Raw genomic sequence first — 19,136 nt, 5'->3', positions numbered from 1 at the left:
CCCCCTCTTGCTGGAGTCAGGGGTCTGACCTCTCCTCTCTCTGTGACATTAGCCCTGTCCCTCTCTTGCTGTGGGCAGGGGTCTGACCTCTCCTCTGTCTGTGACATTAGCCCTGTCCCTCTCTTGCTGGGGTCAGGGGTCTGACCTCTCCTCTGTCTGTGACATTAGCCCTCTCCCTCTCTTGCTGGGGTCAGGGGTCTGACCTCTCCTCTTTCTCTGACATTAGCCCTCTCCCTCTCTTGCTGGGGTCAGGGGTCTGACCTCTCCTCTCTCTGTGACATTAGGCCTCTCCCTCTCTTGCTGGGGTCAGGGGTCTGACCTCTCCCATGTCTGTGACATTAGGCCTCTCCCCCCCCTTGCTGGGGGCAGGGGGCTGACCTCTCCTCTCTCTGTGACATTAGCCCTCTCCCTCTCTTGCTGGGGTCAGGGGTCTGACCTCTCCTCTCTCTGTGACATTAGGCCTCTCCCCCTCTTGCTGGGGTCAGGGGTCTGACCTCTCCTCTCTCTGTGACATTAGCCCTCTCCCTCTCTTGCTGGGGTCAGGGGTCTGACCTCTCCTCTCTCTGTGACATTAGCCCTGTCCCCCTCTTGCTGGGGTCAGGGGTCTGACCTCTCCTCTCTCTGTGACATTAGGCCTCTCCCTCTCTTGCTGGGGTCAGGGGTCTGACCTCTCCTCTGTCTGTGACATTAGGCCTCTCCCCCTCTTGCTGGAGTCAGGGGTCTGACCTCTCCTCTCTCTGTGACATTAGGCCTCTCCCTCTCTTGCTGGGGTCAGGGGTCTGACCTGTCTGTGACATTAGGCCTCTCCCCCTCTTGCTGGAGTCAGGGGTCTGACCTCTCCTCTCTCTGTGACATTAGCCCTGTCCCTCTCTTGCTGGGGTCAGGGGTCTGACCTCTCCTCTCTCTGTGACATTAGGCCTCTCCCTCTCTTGCTGGGGTCAGGGGTCTGACCTCTCCTCTGTCTGTGACATTAGCCCTGTCCCCCTCTTGCTGGGGTCAGGGGTCTGACCTCTCCTCTGTCTGTGACATTAGGCCTCTCCCTCTCTTGCTGGGGTCAGGGGTCTGACCTCTCCTCTGTCTGTGACATTAGCCCTGTCCCCCTCTTGCTGGGGTCAGGGGTCTGACCTCTCCTCTGTCTGTGACATTAGCCCTCTCCCTCTCTTGCTGTGGGCAGGGGTCTGACCTCTCCTCTCTCTGTGATATTAGCCCTGTCCCTCTCTTGCTGGGGTCAGGGGTCTGACCTCTCCTCTCTCTGTGACATTAGCCCTGTCCCCCTCTTGCTGGGGTCAGGGGTCTGACCTCTCCTCTGTCTGTGACATTAGGCCTCTCCCCCTCTTGCTGGAGTCAGGGGTCTGACCTCTCCTCTCTCTGTGACATAAGGCCTCTCCCTCTCTTGCTGGGGTCAGGGGTCTGACCTCTCCTCTGTCTGTGACATTAGGCCTGTCCCCCTCTTGCTGGGGTCAGGGGTCTGACCTCTCCTCTCTCTGTGACATTAGGCCTCTCCCTCTCTTGCTGGGGTCAGGGGTCTGACCTCTCCTCTGTCTGTGACATTAGGCCTCTCCCCCTCTTGCTGGGGTCAGGGGTCTGACCTCTCCTCTCTCTGTGACATTAGGCCTCTCCCTCTCTTGCTGGGGTCAGGGGTCTGACCTCTCCTCTGTCTGTGACATTAGGCCTCTCCCCCTCTTGCTGGAGTCAGGGGTCTGACCTCTCCTCTCTCTGTGACATTAGCCCTGTCCCTCTCTTGCTGTGGGCAGGGGTCTGACCTCTCCTCTGTCTGTGACATTAGCCCTGTCCCTCTCTTGCTGGGGTCAGGGGTCTGACCTCTCCTCTGTCTGTGACATTAGCCCTCTCCCTCTCTTGCTGGGGTCAGGGGTCTGACCTCTCCTCTTTCTCTGACATTAGCCCTCTCCCTCTCTTGCTGGGGTCAGGGGTCTGACCTCTCCTCTCTCTGTGACATTAGGCCTCTCCCTCTCTTGCTGGGGTCAGGGGTCTGACCTCTCCCATGTCTGTGACATTAGGCCTCTCCCCCCCCTTGCTGGGGGCAGGGGGCTGACCTCTCCTCTCTCTGTGACATTAGCCCTCTCCCTCTCTTGCTGGGGTCAGGGGTCTGACCTCTCCTCTCTCTGTGACATTAGGCCTCTCCCCCTCTTGCTGGGGTCAGGGGTCTGACCTCTCCTCTCTCTGTGACATTAGCCCTCTCCCTCTCTTGCTGGGGTCAGGGGTCTGACCTCTCCTCTCTCTGTGACATTAGCCCTGTCCCCCTCTTGCTGGGGTCAGGGGTCTGACCTCTCCTCTCTCTGTGACATTAGGCCTCTCCCTCTCTTGCTGGGGTCAGGGGTCTGACCTCTCCTCTGTCTGTGACATTAGGCCTCTCCCCCTCTTGCTGGAGTCAGGGGTCTGACCTCTCCTCTCTCTGTGACATTAGGCCTCTCCCTCTCTTGCTGGGGTCAGGGGTCTGACCTCTCCTCTGTCTGTGACATTAGGCCTCTCCCCCTCTTGCTGGAGTCAGGGGTCTGACCTCTCCTCTCTCTGTGACATTAGCCCTGTCCCTCTCTTGCTGGGGTCAGGGGTCTGACCTCTCCTCTCTCTGTGACATTAGGCCTCTCCCTCTCTTGCTGGGGTCAGGGGTCTGACCTCTCCTCTGTCTGTGACATTAGCCCTGTCCCCCTCTTGCTGGGGTCAGGGGTCTGACCTCTCCTCTGTCTGTGACATTAGGCCTCTCCCTCTCTTGCTGGGGTCAGGGGTCTGACCTCTCCTCTGTCTGTGACATTAGCCCTGTCCCCCTCTTGCTGGGGTCAGGGGTCTGACCTCTCCTCTGTCTGTGACATTAGCCCTCTCCCTCTCTTGCTGTGGGCAGGGGTCTGACCTCTCCTCTCTCTGTGATATTAGCCCTGTCCCTCTCTTGCTGGGGTCAGGGGTCTGACCTCTCCTCTCTCTGTGACATTAGCCCTGTCCCCCTCTTGCTGGGGTCAGGGGTCTGACCTCTCCTCTGTCTGTGACATTAGCCCTGTCCCCCTCTTGCTGGGGTCAGGGGTCTGACCTCTCCTCTGTCTGTGACATTAGGCCTCTCCCTCTCTTGCTGGGGTCAGGGGTCTGACCTCTCCTCTGTCTGTGACATTAGCCCTGTCCCCCTCTTGCTGGGGTCAGGGGTCTGACCTCTCCTCTGTCTGTGACATTAGCCCTCTCCCTCTCTTGCTGTGGGCAGGGGTCTGACCTCTCCTCTGTCTGTGACATTAGCCCTCTCCCTCTCTTGCTGGGGTCAGGGGTCTGACCTCTCCTCTGTCTGTGACATTACCCTCTCCCTCTCTTGCTGGGGTCTGACCTCTCCTCTCTCTGTGACATTAGCCCTCTCCCTCTCTTGCTGGGGTCAGGGGTCTGACCTCTCCTCTCTCTGTGACATTAGCCCTCTCCCTCTCTTGCTGGGGTATGGGGTCTGACCTCTCCTCTCTCTGTGACATTAGCCCTCTCCCTCTCTTGCTGGGGTATGGGGTCTGACCTCTCCTCTCTCTGTGACATTAGCCCTCTCCCTCTCTTGCTGGGGTCAGGGGTCTGACCTCTCCTCTCTCTGTGACATTAGCCCTGTCCCCCTCTTGCTGGGGTCAGGGGTCTGACCTCTCCTCTGTCTGTGACATTAGCCCTCTCCCTCTCTTGCTGTGGGCAGGGGTCTGACCTCTCCTCTCTCTGTGACATTAGCCCTGTCCCTCTCTTGCTGGGGTCAGGGGTCTGACCTCTCCTCTCTCTGTGACATTAGCCCTGTCCCCATCTTGCTGGGGTCAGGGGTCTGACCTCTCCTCTGTATGTGACATTAGGCCTCTCCCTCTCTTGCTGTGGGCAGGGGTCTGACCTCTCCTCTCTCTGTGACATTAGCCCTCTCCCTCACTTGCTGGGGTCAGGGGTCTGACCTCTCCTCTGTCTGTGACATTAGCCCTGTCCCCCTCTTGCTGGGGTCAGGGGTCTGACCTCTCCTCTGTCTGTGACATTAGCCCTCTCCCTCTCTTGCTGTGGGCAGGGGTCTGACCTCTCCTCTCTGTGACATTAGCCCTGTCCCTCTCTTGCTGGGGTCAGGGGTCTGACCTCTCCTCTCTCTGTGACATTAGCCCTGTCCCTCTCTTGCTGGGGTCAGGGGTCTGACCTTTCCTCTGTTTGTGACATTAGCCCTGTCCCCCTCTTGCTGGGGTCAGGGGTCTGACCTCTCCTCTCTCTGTGACATTAGGCCTCTCCCTCTCTTGCTGGGGTCAGGGGTCTGACCTCTCCTCTCTCTGTGACATTAGGCCTCTCCCTCTCTTGCTGGGGTCAGGGGTCTGACCTCTCCTCTCTCTGTGACATTAGGCCTCTCCCCCTCTTGCTGGGGTCAGGGGTATGAGGCGTCCGTCCCCCTCTCTCTCGGCTGAGGACGGGGTCTTTCCCTGGGGGATTAGTAGGGTATCAGTTACTTGCTTCAGCTGTTTGGCGCTGGGACAACAATTTGCAGTCTTACTGCGGGCAGAGAACAGGATCTGCCATGGTCTCCCTCCCAGATCAGCCCCTCGTAGTCTGGGACTATAAATGCTTCCTGGAGAGGGCTGGAAATTTGGTTTGGCAGGGAGGGCACTGCTCCTTTCCCTTCACCAAACACCTTGGCGTGGAGCCAGGTGAATGCAAACTGAGACTGAACTCCTTATATAGCATAGTTTAAAAGTCCTGACTCTGCTCCAGCAATGGATGGAGGGAGGGGAGAGGCCAGGGCTGCCTGCAGGCACTCTCACCCCTCAGCAAGAGACTGCGTCTCTGGGGTGTGCCAATGTCCCAAAAAGAGACTGCATCTCCTGGTTGCTCTCATAGCACAGGGAGTGACTGCTTCAGTGGGCTGTGCTAATGTCACAGGAAGAGACTGCATCTCTGGGGTGCTGTCATACCACAGGAAGTGACTGCTTCAGTGGGGAGTGCTAATGTCACAGGAAGAGACTGCATCTCCTAGGTGCTCTCATAGCACAGGAAGTGACTGCTTCTCTGGGGTGTGCTAATGTCACAGGAAGAGACTGCGTCTCTGGGGTGCTCTCATACCACAGGAAGTGACTACTTCTCTGGGGTGTGCCAATGTTACAGGAAGAGACTGCATCTCTGGTGTGCTCTCATAGCACAGGGAGTGTGCTTCAGTGGGGAATGCTAATGTCACAGGAAGAGACTGCATCTCTGGGGTGCTCTCATACCACAGGAAGTGACTGCTTCAGTGGGCTGTGCTAAGTCACAGGAAGAGACTGCGTCTCTGGGGTGCTCTCATACCACAGGAAGTGACTACTTCTCTGGGGTGTGCCAATGTTACAGGAAGAGACTGCATCTCTGGGGTGCTCTCACAGCATAGGAAGTGACTGCTTCAGTGGGGAGTGCTAATGTCACAGGAAGAGACTGCAACTCCTGAGTATTCTCATAGCACAGGAAGTGATTGCTTCAGTGGGGAGTGCTAATGTCACAGGAAGAGACTGCATCTCTGGGGTGCTCTCATAGCACAGGAAGTGACTGCTTCAGTGGGGAGTGCTAATGTCACAGGAAGAGACTGCGTCTGCTGGGTGCTCTCATAGCACAGGAAGTGACTGCTTCAGTGGGGAGTGCTAATGTCACATGAAGAGACTGCAACTCTGGGGTGCTCTCATACCGTAGGAAGTGACTGCTTCCGTGGGAGTACTAATGTCACATGGAGAGACTGTGTTTTCCTGGGTGCTCTCATAGCACAGGAACTGACTGCTTCATTGGGGATTGCTAATGTCACAGGAAGAGACTGCGTCTCTGGTGTGCTCTCATAGCACAGGAAGTGACTGCTTCAGTGGGGAGTGCTAATGTCACAGGAAGAGACTGCGTCTCTGGTGTGCTCTCATAGCACAAGAATTGACTGCTTCAGTGGGGAGTGCTAATGTCACAGGAAGAGACTGCATCTGCTGGGTGCTCTCATAGCACAGGAAGTGACTGCTTCAGTGGGGAGTGCTAATGTCACATGAAGAGACTGCAACTCTGGGGTGCTCTCATACCGTAGGAAGTGACTGCTTCCGTGGGAGTACTAATGTCACATGGAGAGACTGTGTTTCCTGGGTGCTCTCATAGCACAGGAAGTGACTGCTTCAGTGGGGATTGCTAATGTCACAGGAAGAGACTGCGTCTCTGGTGTGCTCTCATACCACAGGGAGTGACTGCTTTAGTGGGGAGTGCTAATGTCACAGGAAGGGACTGCATCTCCGGGGTGCTCTCATAGCACAGGAAGTGACTGCTTCAGTGGGGAGTGCTAATGTCACATGAAGAGACTGCAACTCTGGGGTGCTCTCATACCGTAGGAAGTGACTGCTTCCGTGGGGAGTACTAATGTCACATGGAGAGACTGTGTTTCCTGGGTGCTCTCATAGCACAGGAAGTGACTGCTTCAGTTGGGATTGCTAATGTCACAGGAAGAGACTGCGTCTCTGGTGTGCTCTCATACCACAGGGAGTGACTGCTTCAGTGGGGAGTGCTAATGTCACATGAAGAGACTGTGTTTCCTGGGTGCTCTCATAGCACAGGAAGTGACTGCTTCAGTGGGGAGTGCTAATGACACAGGAAGGGACTGCATCTCCGGGGTGCTCTCATAGCACAGGAAGTGACTGCTTCAGTGGGGAGTGCTAATGTCACATGAAGAGACTACATCTCTGGGGTGTTCTCATAGCACAGGAAGTGACTGCTTCAGTGGGGAGTGCTAATGTCACAGGAAGAGACTGCATCTCCTGGGTCCTCTCATAGCACAGGAAGTGACTGCTTCAGTGGGGAGTGCTAATGTCACAGGAAGAGACTGCATCTCCTAGGTGCTCTCATAGCACAGGAAGTGACTGCTTCAGTGGGGAGTGCTAATGTCACAGGAAGAGACTGCATCTCCAGGGTGCTCTCATAGCACAGGATGGACTGCTTCTCTGGGGCAGTCTCCTAGGCACTGTCACCTCCTTAGAAGGCCTGCCTCACCGGAGGGACTGCCTCTCTCTGCTGGGGTCTCTTCCTCATAGCATCTTAAGACCACCTCAGAGCTGAGGCACTGGCAGTAAGTTTACTGCAGCCCTGCAGGTGACATGGAGAATGCGGGTGATTTACTGAGTGGAAGTGGGAAAAACAAGCAAAACAGGGCAGATCAGTGCGGAGGCTCAGGCTGGGGAATCCAGGGGGACTCTGTGCACTGAGTCCCGCTCTGCACAAAATGGCATCCAGAAAAATCCTTTGCTGGTTAGTAAAACTCTGGCAGGCTGTCAGTGAAACACATGTTCATGAGTTGGCAGCCCTCCGTCCTCTTCCCTGAGCTCCTGTTTCAAAGTTTTCCAGAAGTTTCTAAACTGAGAAAAGCTTTGAAACCAGTGTTGGAAATTCAGGCCTGACTCAGGTGCTCCCAGCGTCCGGCAGCCATGTCCACTGAACTGGAAGCACTGGGTTCTCTCCTCCCTGCCAGGGAAACCAACTCTCTCCACTTCTAAGTCAACAATACAATAGGTGTGCAGTAATCTTACCCAACCTGACTGCCCAGTGCTAAGCAAGGGGTCATGGGCTCAAGTGACTCCACAGGTGAGTCTTTTAAACTACCTGAGCCATTCATATTCCAGTAAGAATGCAATGGGACCCTAGGAAGCACAGGTGAGACAGTCTCAGGATCTGATATCCCAGATGCACAGGTGAGCTGGTACTGGGGGCTGGAACCATGGGAAGCACAGGTGAGCTGGTCCTGGGGGGTGGGATCACAGGAAGCACAGCTGAGCTGGTCCTGGGGGGTGGGATCACAGGAAGCACAGGTGAGACAGTCCCAGGATCTGATATCCCAGATGCACAGGTGAGCTGTTACTGGAGGCTGGGACCATGGGAAGCACAGGTGAGCTGGTCCTGGGGGCTGGGAGCATCACAGGGGAGCTTGTCCTGGGGACTGGGATCACAGGACGCACAGGTGAGCTGATCCTGGGGACTTGGAGCATCGGAAGCACAGGTGAGCTGGGGCTGGGGGGTGGGACCCTAGGAAGCACAGGTGAGACAGTCCCAGGATCTGATATCCCAGATGCACAGGTGAGCTGGTACTGGAGGCTGGGACCATGGGAAGCACAGGTGAGCTGGTCCTGGGGGCTGGGAGCATCACAGGGGAGCTTGTCCTGGGGACTGGGATCACAGGACGCACAGGTGAGCTGATCCTGGGGACTTGGAGCATCGGAAGCACAGGTGAGCTGGGGCTGGGATCACGGGACGCACAGGTGAGCTGGTCCTGGGGGCTGGGATCACGGGACGCACAGGTGAGCTGGTCCTGGGGGCTGGGATCACGGGACGCACAGGTGAGCTGGTCCTGGGGGCTGGGATCACGGGACGCACAGGTGAGCTGGTCCTGGGGGCTGGGATCACGGGACGCACAGGTGAGCTGCTCTGCAGTGGACTGAGGGCTGACACCCTGGATACAGAAGCTGGCATTGCAGGCTGAGAGTTGTAGTCCCTGGGCAGTAATAACTTTGTCCATTGTTTCTATTTGCTTGCTCTGCTTCTCTGCACTGAACTCTGGATCCTCTTCTCTTGGTTTGAACAAGGTCCAGACTCATAGGCAGGTTCCCACATTTCAGTGATCTACCAGCAAGGCCTTCCTTACTCTGGTGTTCGGAGCTCTGGGTTCAGTGGGGAGAGATCCGGTACTGGGTCTTCTCGGGGGGGGGGGGGGGGGGGGGAGATTACTGGTGTATGGGATCTGAGCTTGTGAGGGGAGAGAGAAAACCTGGTACTGGTGTGCAGGGCTCTGGACTGTGATAGGCGATCAGGTACCAGTATGAAGGGATCTGCTATCAGGGCCAGAGGGGGCTTATTGGGGGCACTTGGGTTATACGTAGCGGGTCTGATTAGGATTTGGGGTCTGGGAGTTGTGTTTGGGTGCATGGAATAGTTTAATGGTCAGATGAATGGGCTCCCTCCCCTGAGCAAGCGTCTTTCTCCGCTCGTGCTTCGGGGGCGCAGTTAAACTCTGTGAGGATGGGACGTCTGGATGTGAAGAATGCTTTAAGCATCGTCTGGAAAGGCAAGCTCCAGATCCAGCAGGAATCCGGGGGTGCAATGTCCAGGCTGCGGCCGATGATCTCTGGAGGATTCCCCTGCTCACTTGTAGCTCGGGGGTGGGGGAATCCCAGCACGAGATCAGGGTGGATTAATTGGAGGGCATTACTGGCTCTGGATTTCGGGGGGAGGGATTCAGTACCAGATTGAGGGTTGGAGGTCCTGCTGCCAGAGTATGGGATGATCCCATTGCTGAGTTACTGTAGGTGGCAGTGGTGGAGGGAGAGGATTTGGGGAGGTCTCAGAGCTTATTAAGCTGAGGATGGGGGGAATGGTGCTAGATTGGGGGGGGGGGGGGGGGGGTACAGTGCTGAGTTGGTTGTGGGGAGCAGATTAGGTTCCCGATGCTAAACCTGTTGGGAGGTGATCCTGGTGCTGGATTTTGTGGGTATGGAGAGGGTGGTTCTGGTGCTGGACTGGGGGAGGGGGACCAGTCCTACATTGATTGGAGGGGGAGGAGTTGATCCTAATGCTTGAATGTCAGGGGTGAGGAACAAGGTGCTGCTAAATTGTGTGGGGGACCCAGGACTAGATGGGTGGTCCCAGTGCTGGACTGGTGTGGGCGATTGCTGGGGGGGGGGGGGGAGAGGAGGAGTGGGGGGTCCCGGTGCTGGATTCTCTGCGGGGGGGGGGGGGGGGGGGGGGGGGGAGGAGCGCTGGTACAGGGCTGGATTTTGTGGAGGGGAGGAGGGAGGAATTTTCTTGGTGTTGTGGGGTGGATATCTCAGGGTTGGAGAGGGGGGAGTGGTACTCCCAATGCTGGATTCCCTGGGGGAGAGGGATTTTCTCAGGGGGGAGAGGGGTGGGGGTCCCGTGCTGGATTCCCTGGGGGAGAGGGATTGTCTCGGTGTTGGGGGGTGGATATCTCAGGGTTGGGGAGGGAGGAGCGGGGGGTGTCTCGGTGTTGGGGGGGTGGATATCTTAGGGTTGGGGGGGGGAGGGAGGAGTGGGGTGTCTCGGTGTTGGGGGGGTGGATAGGAGGCGCGGGGGTCCCGGTGCTGGATTCCCCGGGGGGGAGAGGGATTGTCTCGGTGTTGGGGGTGGATAGGGAGGAGCGGGGGTGGATTCCCCGGGGGGGGGGAGGGCTGTCTCCGCGTGTCCGCATTACGGGGTTACCTGCTTGCAGCGGTCCTCCGCCTGCTTCTTGTCGCCCTCCGCCTGCTCGGCTCGGTCGATGGCGTTCTCCTTGTCCAGCTTCAGCATCTGCATCTTCTTCTTGATGGCGTCCATGGCTGCGGCTGTGCCCGGGGGGCGAGCGGAGATCTGGCTGTGCTGGGACCGAAGAGGAGGGCGGCGGCGGCGGCACTGGCCCGGACCCGCCGGCGGCCGCCTATAAAGCGGGGAGTGTCCTGGCCCGGCTCGGCCCCTCCCCCACCCTCAGCCCGCACCTTGTAGGGAAAGGCTCGCAGCCCGGGCCGGGGAGGGCGAGCGCACCCGCAGCAGGGACTTCCCCCGCACCCCCAAACTTTTATACTGCAAGAGCGAGCACCCGGCCCCAGCCCCAAACTGCAAGAGGACCTGACCGTGCACCCCCAAACTTTTATACTGCAAGAACGAGCTCCCAAACCGCAGAAAAGCAGCGCACCCCCTCCCTGCCTAAACCACTGCCCCTACCCCGACCGCTTCTGCAAAGTTCTGCTGCCCGGGTGTGAATCACTTCCCCCCGAAATAGAAGAAATGTAAGAGGTGGGAAGAGCGGGAGTTCCTGCAGGATCTGCCCTGCTGCCTCCCTTACTTCACTCTCTGACTCCCTCTCTGCTCTAACAGCAGATAAAGAGCAAATGATCTGCCCAGCAAGGGATTAGGGCAGTAACTGCCGCTCTGTGCAGGTTACCCCCATGACTTTTGTTAAGAGTAGTAACTGCTGCTCTGTGCAGGTTACCCCCATGACTTTGTTAAGAGTAGTAACTGCCACTCTGTGCAGGTTACCCCCATGTTTCTGTTAAGGGTAGTAACTGCCGCTCCGTGCAGGTTACCCCCATGTTTCTGTTAAGGGTAATAACTGCCACTCCCTGCAGGTTACACCCATGCCTTCTGTTAAGGGTAGTAACTGCCGCTCCGTGCAGGTTACCCCCACGCCTTCCGTTAAGGGTAGGAACTGCCGCTCCGTGCAGGTTACCCCCACGCCTTCCGTTAAGGGTAGTAACTGCCGCTCCGTGCAGGTTACCCCCACGCCTTCCGTTAAGGGTAGTAACTGCCGCTCCGTGCAGGTTACCCCCACGCCTTCCGTTAAGGGTAGTAACTGCCGCTCCGTGCAGGTTACCCCCACGCCTTCCGTTAAGGGTAGTAACTGCCGCTCCGTGCAGATTACCCCCTGTTTCTGTTAAGGGTAGTAACTGCCGCTCCGTGCAGGATACCCCACGCCTTCTGTTAAGGGTAGTAACTGCCACTCGATGCAAGTTACCCCCATGCCTTCTGTTAAGGGTAGTAACTGCCGCTCCATGCAGGTTACCCCATGTCTTCTGTTAAGGGTAGTAACTGCCGCTCCGTGCAGGTTACCCCACGCCTTCTGTTAAGGGTAGTAACTGCCACTCGATGCAAGTTACCCCCATGCCTTCTGTTAAGGGTAGTAACTGCCGCTCCATGCAGGTTACCCCATGTCTTCTGTTAAGGGTAGTAACTGCCACTCCGTGCAGGTTACCCCCATGTTTCTGTTAAGGGTAGTAACTGCCGCTCCATGCAGGTTACCCCATGTCTTCTGTTAAGGGTAGTAACTGCCACTCCGTGCAGGTTACCCCCATGTTTCTGTTAAGGGTAGTAACTGCCACTCCATGCAGGTTACCCCTTTGCTTTTTCGTTAGGGTTGGGTGGTGAGCCATACAGAAAGTAAGGCTAGCCTTACTGGGTCAGACCAAGGGTCCATCAAGCTTGAAATCCTGTTTCCAACAATGGCCAACCAGGTCACAAGTGTCTGGCAGGATCCCAGGCGCTAGAGAGATTCCAAGCTGCTTATCCCAGGAATAAGCAGTGGATTTCTGCAACTCTTCCTTAATAATTGTTAATGGAATTTTCCTTCAGGAATTTATCCAAACCTTTTTTTAAATGCAGCTATATTAACAGCTTTCACCACAACCTCTGCCAACGACTTCCAAAGCTTAATTATATGTTATGTAAAAATAATATTTTCTCTTATTACTTTTAAATGTATTACCCAGTAAATTAATTGTGTTCCCTCATCTTTGTACTTATTGAAAGAGTAAGTAACTGATTAACATTTACTCATTCCATTCCACTCATTATTTTATAGATCAAGGAAGAGCGCTCGATGTCATCTACTTGGATTTCAGTAAAGCTTTTGATACGGTCCCGCACAGGAGACTGGTGAATAAAATGAGAAGCTTAGGAGTGAGTGCTGAGGTGGTGACCTGGATTGCAAACTCATTGACGGACAGAAGACAATGTGTGATGGTAAATGGTACTTTCTCTGAAGAGAGAGCGGTTTTAAGTGGTGTACCGCAAGGATCGGTGTTGGGACCGGTCCTGTTCAATATCTTTATGAGCGACATTGCGGACGGGATAGAAGGTAAGGTTTGTCTTTTTGCGGATGACACTAAGATCTGCAACAGAGTGGACACTCCGGAAGAATGAGACGGGATTTAAGGAAGCTGGAAGAGTGGTCGAAGATATGGCAGCTGAGATTCAATGCCAAGAAGTGCAGAGTCATGCATATGGGGAGTGGAAATCCGAATGAACTGTATTCGATGGGGGGGGAAAGGCTGATGTGCACGGAGCAGGAGAGAGACCTTGGGGTGATAGTATCTAATAGAGATGTGAATCGTGTGATCGATCATCTTAACGATCGATTTTGGCTGGGGGGGCGAGGGAATCTGATCGTTGCGGTTTTGTTTTGTTTTTTTTTTTTAAATCGTTTAAATCGTAAATCGGGGGAGGGCGGGAAAACCGGCACACTAAAACAATCCTAAAACCCACCCGACCCTTTAAAATAAATCCCCCACCCTCCCGAACCCCCCAAAATGTTTTAAATTACCTGGGGTCCAGTGGGGGGGTCTCGGTGTGATCTTCCACTCTCGGGCGCCATACGCCGGCGCCATTTTGCAATACGGCCATATGGCCTGCGCCATTTTGCAATACGGCCCTAGTGCATGAGGTCGCTCCCGGACCCCCGCTGGACTTTTGGCAAGTCTTGTGGGGGTCAGGAGGCCCCCCCAAGCTGTCCAAAAGTCCCTGGGGGTCCAGCGGGGGTCCGGGAGCGATCTCCTGCGCTCGTGACGTCGGGGGATAGGAACCAAAATGGCGCCGGCGCTACCTTTGCCCTATCGGGCAAAGGTTGTGCCGGCGCCATTTCTATTAACGCAGCCGTCGCCTGAGAGTGGAAGATCACACCGGGACCCCCCACCACTGGACCCCAGGTAATTTAAAACATTTTGGGGGGTTCGGGAGGGTGGGGGATTTATTTTAAAGGGTCGGGGTGGATTTTAGGGTTGTTTTAGTGTGCCGGTTTTCCCGCCCTCCCCCTTCCCTTCCCCCCTCCCCCGATTTACGATTTTTGATGATAAATCGGGGGAATTCCTATTGTATCGCACCTCTAACGATTTTTGACGATTTAAAATATATCGGATGATATTTTAAATCGTCAAAAAACGATTCACTTCCCTAGTATCTAATGATCTGAAGTGGGCGAAACAATGTGACAAGGCGATAGCTAAAGCCAGAAGAATGCTGGGCTGAATAGAGAGAGGAATATCGAGTAAGAAAAGGGAAGTGATTATCCCCTTGTACAGGTCCTTGGTGAGGCCTCACCTGGAGTACTGTATTCAGTTCTGGAGACCGTATCTCCGAAGGGACAGAGACAAGATGGAGGCGGTCCAGAGAAGGGCGACCAAAAAGGTGGAGGGTCTTCATCGAATGACTTATGAGGAGAGATTGAAGAATCTAAATATGTACACCTTGGAGGAAAGGAGGAGCAGAGGTGATGATACAGACTTTCAGATACTTGAAACGTTTTAATGATCCAAAGACAATGACAAATCTTTTCCGTCAGTAAAAAATCAACAGAACCAGAGGTCATGATTTGAAACTCCAGGGAGGAAGACTCAGAACCAATGTCAGGAAGTATTTCTTCACGGAGAGGGTGGTGGATGCCTGGAATGCCCTTCCAGAGGAAGTGGTGAAGACCAGAACTGTGAAGGACTTCAAAGGGACATGGGATAAACATTGTGGATCCATAAAGTCTAGAGGACGTGAATGAAGAGTGGGTGGCTTGCGGGAATGATGGCTACTACCTGGAGATAATACCCTTATTCAATAAACATACACATGGTTAATGCGACTCCAACATTGCTCTAAGCTTCAACGGCAAAAGGAAATGTGGAAAAAAGGATTTGCATTCACAAAAAAGCGGGGAGTAGCTTGCTTGTTACGGCGGTTACTACCCCAAACCAAATAAGCCTGATACTTCACTTTCAATGCATATCCAGCATAGCTCTCTGCTTCAACGGCATGGGAGAAAGACCGATACTTCACGCATATCCAGCATAGATCTCTGTTTCAACGGCATGGGAGAAAGACCGATACTTCACGCATATCTAGCATAGCTCTCTGCTTCAACGGCAGGGGAGAAAGACCGATACTTCACGCATATCCAGCATAGCTCTCTGCTTCAACGGCAGGGGAGAAAGACCGATACTCCACGCATATCGAGCATAACTCTCTGCTTCAACGGCAGGGGGAATGAAGAAAAGTGGATCTATATACAGACAACCAACAAGGACTGAATTACATAGTCAGGGTAAACAAATAAGCATGGGTGTAGCTTGCTTGTTACGGCAGTTACTACCCCAAACCAAATAAGCCTGATACTTCACTTTCAATGCATATCCAGCATAGCTCTCTGCTTCAACGGCAGGGGGAATGAAGAAAAGTGGATCTATATACAGACAACCAACAAGGACTGAATTACATAGTCTGGGTAAACAAATAAGTATGGGTGTAGCTTACTTATTGCGGCAGTTACTACCCCTAACTAATTAAGCTAGATATTTCATTTAGATGCAGTTCCAACACTGCTCTCTATATTAATGGTGGGGGTGGAAGGGAAATAGAACCAAAAGGTTACTAAGAGCCAATGTTAGGTTCCATATTAGGAGCTACCACCCAGGAAAAGATCTAGGCATCATAGTAGATAATACTATAAAATCATCGGCTCAGTGTGCTGCAGCAGTCAAAAAAGCAAATAGAATGTTAGGAATTATTAGGAAGGGAATGGTTAATAGAACGGAAAATGTCATAATGCCTCTATACCGCTCCATGGTGAGACCGCACCTTGAATACTGTGTACAATTCTGGTCGCCGCATCTCAAAAAAGAAATAGTTGCAATGGAGAAGGTACAGAGAAGGGCAACCAAAATGATAAAGGGGATGGAACAGCTTCCCTATGAGGATAGGCTGAAGAGATTAGGGCTGTTCAGCTTGGAGAAGAGACGGCTGAGGGGGGATATGATAGAGGTCTTTAAGATCATGAGAGGTCTTGAACGAGTAGATGTGACTCGGTTATTTTCACTTTCGAATAATAGAAGGACTAGGGGGCATTCCATGAAGTTAGCAAGTAGCACATTTAAGACTAATCGGAGAAAATTCTTTTTCACTCAACGCACAATAAAGCTCTGAAATTTGTTGCCAGAGGATGTGGTTAGTGCAGTTAGTGTAGCTGGGTTCAAAAAAGGTTTGGATAAATTCTTGGAGGAGAAGTCCATTACCTGCTATTAATCAAGTTTACTTAGGGAATAGCCACTGCTATTAATTGCATCAGTAGCATGGGATCTTCTTAGTGTTTGGGTAATTGCCAGGTTCTTGTGGCCTGGTTTGGCCTCTGTTGGAATCAGAATGCTGGGCTTGATGGACCCTTAGTTTGACCCAGCATGGCAATTTCTTATGTTCTTAGGAGAAACAGATAAGTATGAGAAAAAAAAAAGTGCGAAGTTTGCTGGGCAGACTGGATGGGCCGTTTGGTCTTCTTCTGCCGTCATTTCTATGTGATAAAGTTTATTTTCTCTGGAGATGTGCAATAAGTTTTATTTGATATATCGTACATACTTTGCCTCTAGTATAAAGATACTTTTATTTGCAACCAAAAACATTGAAAATGTACAGACCTGGATTCTTGACCTTGGGTTTATCCCGGGCCAGTGATTATAAAATCCACAGGCACTTGTTCCATTCGTAAGATGTAGGACGCCGCATGCAGTGGTGCAGTGTAAGTGCCATTACACGAGTCCCATGAGCGTAAAGTATTTACATACAGAGAATATTTGCCCGGCATTGCTGCTGTTGGTGAAATCTTGAGTTTGTTGCTTCGGTGTTTTGTCACCGTTTGGGTTTTCACATTTTGTATCTTATGCGGCTTGCATTGCACCGTAAGCAGATTGACCCCAGCTTTGACCCCAGCGGACAGCGTCATTTGGCTTTCAAGTGCCAAAGAAAGAAGACGACAAAGAAAAGGAGCCTGGGTCTACGCTTCAGCCGAGGCCTTTCTTGCATACCTGACGGATTAGGGAAGGGGGTTTTTTTTCGGGGATCTCGGCCCATGTTTATTTATTTTATTTAGATTTTTATATTCTGCTTTTCGGCACTTCAAAGCGGATTACATTTAGATACTGTAGATATTTCCCTGCCGCAGAGGGCTCACAGTCTAGGTTTGTACCTGAGGCAATGGAACCTGGGGTTGTGCTCGAGCCTTGGCCGATGCCCTAGGAGAGGTCCCTGCTTTGGGCCTAGACCTAGCCTTGATGGACCGCATAACATTCGTTTCATTCAGGGGGGCCTCCGAATTAAATGAATTGGCCTTATTCGTTGCATTTAGAACTTTCGTTTTAAACGAATGCACATCCCGATATCCAGTTAAGTTAATTGGATAAGTTACACCGCCATAAAGCTGGTCTAACAGCTGCATATAACTTGTCCAGCTAAATATGAATTTGTGTGTGGAGATTCAGCAGCGTAGCCATGCCGCTGAAAACCCTTGTAACTTAGCAAGCTACAGCTGAATATCAAGCCCACAAAGACTAGGGGACACTCCATGAACTTAGTACATAGCACATTCAAAACAAATCAGAGAAACATTTTTTTCACTCAAAGCACAATTAAGTTCTGGAATTCATTGCTGGAGGATGTGGTTAAGGTAGTTAGCTTAGCTGGATTTAAAAGAGGTTTAGACAAGTTCTTGAATTTTTTACTCCATAAACTACTATTTATTTCTTTATTTATTGAGTTTTATATACCGCCATTCGGTTTCGTCATCACAACGGTTTACAAAGTTTCAATGTTTAACAGGGTGTTCCAAGAATCATAAGTTTGTTAACATAGTTATCTCAGTCATTATAAACATAGTTTGGTTGTTAAATTGTACAGGTTAAGTTATGTGCTTTGGATTGGATCTTGCATGTTTATGTGGGCCAGTAGGAAGGGAGGTTGAGGCATAGAGTCATAGGGAGTTTTGGTAGGCTTTGGTGAACATGCAGGTTTTTAGTTCGTTTTTGAAGGTTTTTAAATTTTGTTGTGTTCTCAGTTCGGTTGGGAGGGAGTTCCATAGTTCGGGGCTTCCTAGGGATATGGCTCTCTTCTGAGTTGAGGTAAGTTGTTTGTGACGAGCAGGTGGAATTTTTAGTAGACCTTTGTTAGCTGAATGGAGGTTTCGGTTTGGTGAGAGGAGTTTTATGGGTGTACTTCACCAATTTGTTTGTTTTTCATATATTATTTTGTGTATTATGGATAGTATTTTGTAGTCTATCCTGTATTTTATTGGGAGCCAGTGTAGTGAAATGAGAGTTGGATGTGATCATATTTTTTTGTTCCTGTGAGTATTCTGGCGGCTGTATTTTTGAAGGATTTGGAGAGGTCGGATGGTGGTGAGAGGTAAGTAGAATAGCAGAGAGTTGAGGTAATCCAGGTTGGAGATGATGAGTAGTTGGAGGACTGTTCTGAAGTCCTTGGGGGAAAGGAAAGGTTTTAGGTGTCATAGGGTTAGGAGTTTGTGATATCTGTCTTTGATTTTTGCGGATATGTGGTTCTTGAAGGATAGTTCCTTGTCAATTATGACTCCTAGGTTGCGGGCAAGGGTGACAGGGGAGATTGCTGTCTTTTGATTCATTATGTTGATTGGTAGTATGTGCAAAGGGTTGTTCTTTCTATCCAGCATGATTATTTCTGTCTTATCAATGTTTAGGATAAGTCTCATGTTGGTTAGTAGTTGCTTTATTTTGGTGAGGTAGTTGGCTGTTTTTTTGTAGGTGTCTTCCAGAGAGTTGTGTATTGGGATAAGTATTTGGATGTCATCAGCATATATGAAGTGAGTCAGTTTAAGGTTTGAAAGGAAGTGCATATCGAGAGAAGATAAATGTTGAAGAGTGTCGCCGATAGTGCGGAGCCTTGGGGAACTCCCGTGCCAAGGTTTATTTTCTTTGAGTGGGTGTCATTGATTGACACCTGGTAGGTCCTTTGTGATAGATAGGATGAGAACCATTGTAGTGTTTTTCATTTACACCAATTTCAGAGAGACGGTCAATCAGTATTGAATGGTTTACCATGTCGAAGGCTGCTGATAGGTCCAGTAGGACTAGAAGGTAGCTGTGGCCATTGTCAAATCCTTTGAGCACAGTGTCGTTTAATGATAGGAGTAGTGATTCAGTGTTTAAGAACATAAGAACATAAGAAATTGCCATGCTAGGTCAGACCAAGGGTCCATCAAGCCCAGCATCCTGTTTCCAACAGAGGCGAAACCAGGCCACAAGGACCTGGCAATTACCCAAACACTAAGAAGATCCCATGCTACTGATGCAATTAATAGCAGTGGCTATTCCCTAAGGGGTAGACTTTCAAAAAAGGCGCGTTCGTGTACTTTTGATGGCACATCAGGCGCAAGCAAAAGTACGCGGGATTTTAGTAGATACGCACGGAGCCGCGCGTATCCGCTAAAATCCGGGATCGGCGCGCGCAAGGCTATGGATTCTGTATAGCCAGCGCGCGCCGAGCCGCGCAGCCTACCTCCGTTCCCTCCGAGGCCGCTCCGAAATCAGAGCGGCCTCGGAGGGAACTTTCTTTTGCCCTCCCCTCACCTTCCCCTCCCT

General features: G+C 52.2%; 1 protein-coding gene across 3 annotated transcripts in view; it reads right to left on the bottom strand.

Annotated features, from left to right (window-relative positions):
* The window catches only part of LOC115079627 (tropomyosin alpha-4 chain-like), a 113,224-nt gene extending 102,842 nt beyond the window's left edge, over nucleotides 1-10,382 (bottom strand). For 2 of the 3 annotated variants that reach the window (XM_029583360.1, XM_029583346.1), the window contains exon 1: nucleotides 10,171-10,382. In XM_029583360.1, the coding sequence (XP_029439220.1) occupies nucleotides 10,171-10,284 (114 nt within the window). In that variant the 5' untranslated portion in view covers nucleotides 10,285-10,382. The remainder of the gene's footprint in view (nucleotides 1-10,170) is intronic. The other variant, XM_029583354.1, reaches the window with a different exon arrangement.
* Nucleotides 10,383-19,136: the final 8,754 nt, after the last annotated feature.

The sequence above is a fragment of the Rhinatrema bivittatum genome, chromosome 1 (genome assembly GCF_901001135.1).
Source record: "Rhinatrema bivittatum chromosome 1, aRhiBiv1.1, whole genome shotgun sequence".
In the NCBI taxonomy this organism is placed as follows: domain Eukaryota; kingdom Metazoa; phylum Chordata; class Amphibia; order Gymnophiona; family Rhinatrematidae; genus Rhinatrema; species Rhinatrema bivittatum.
The sequence above is the reverse complement of the archived record's forward strand: the minus strand, read 5'-3'. Positions and strand labels throughout refer to the sequence as shown.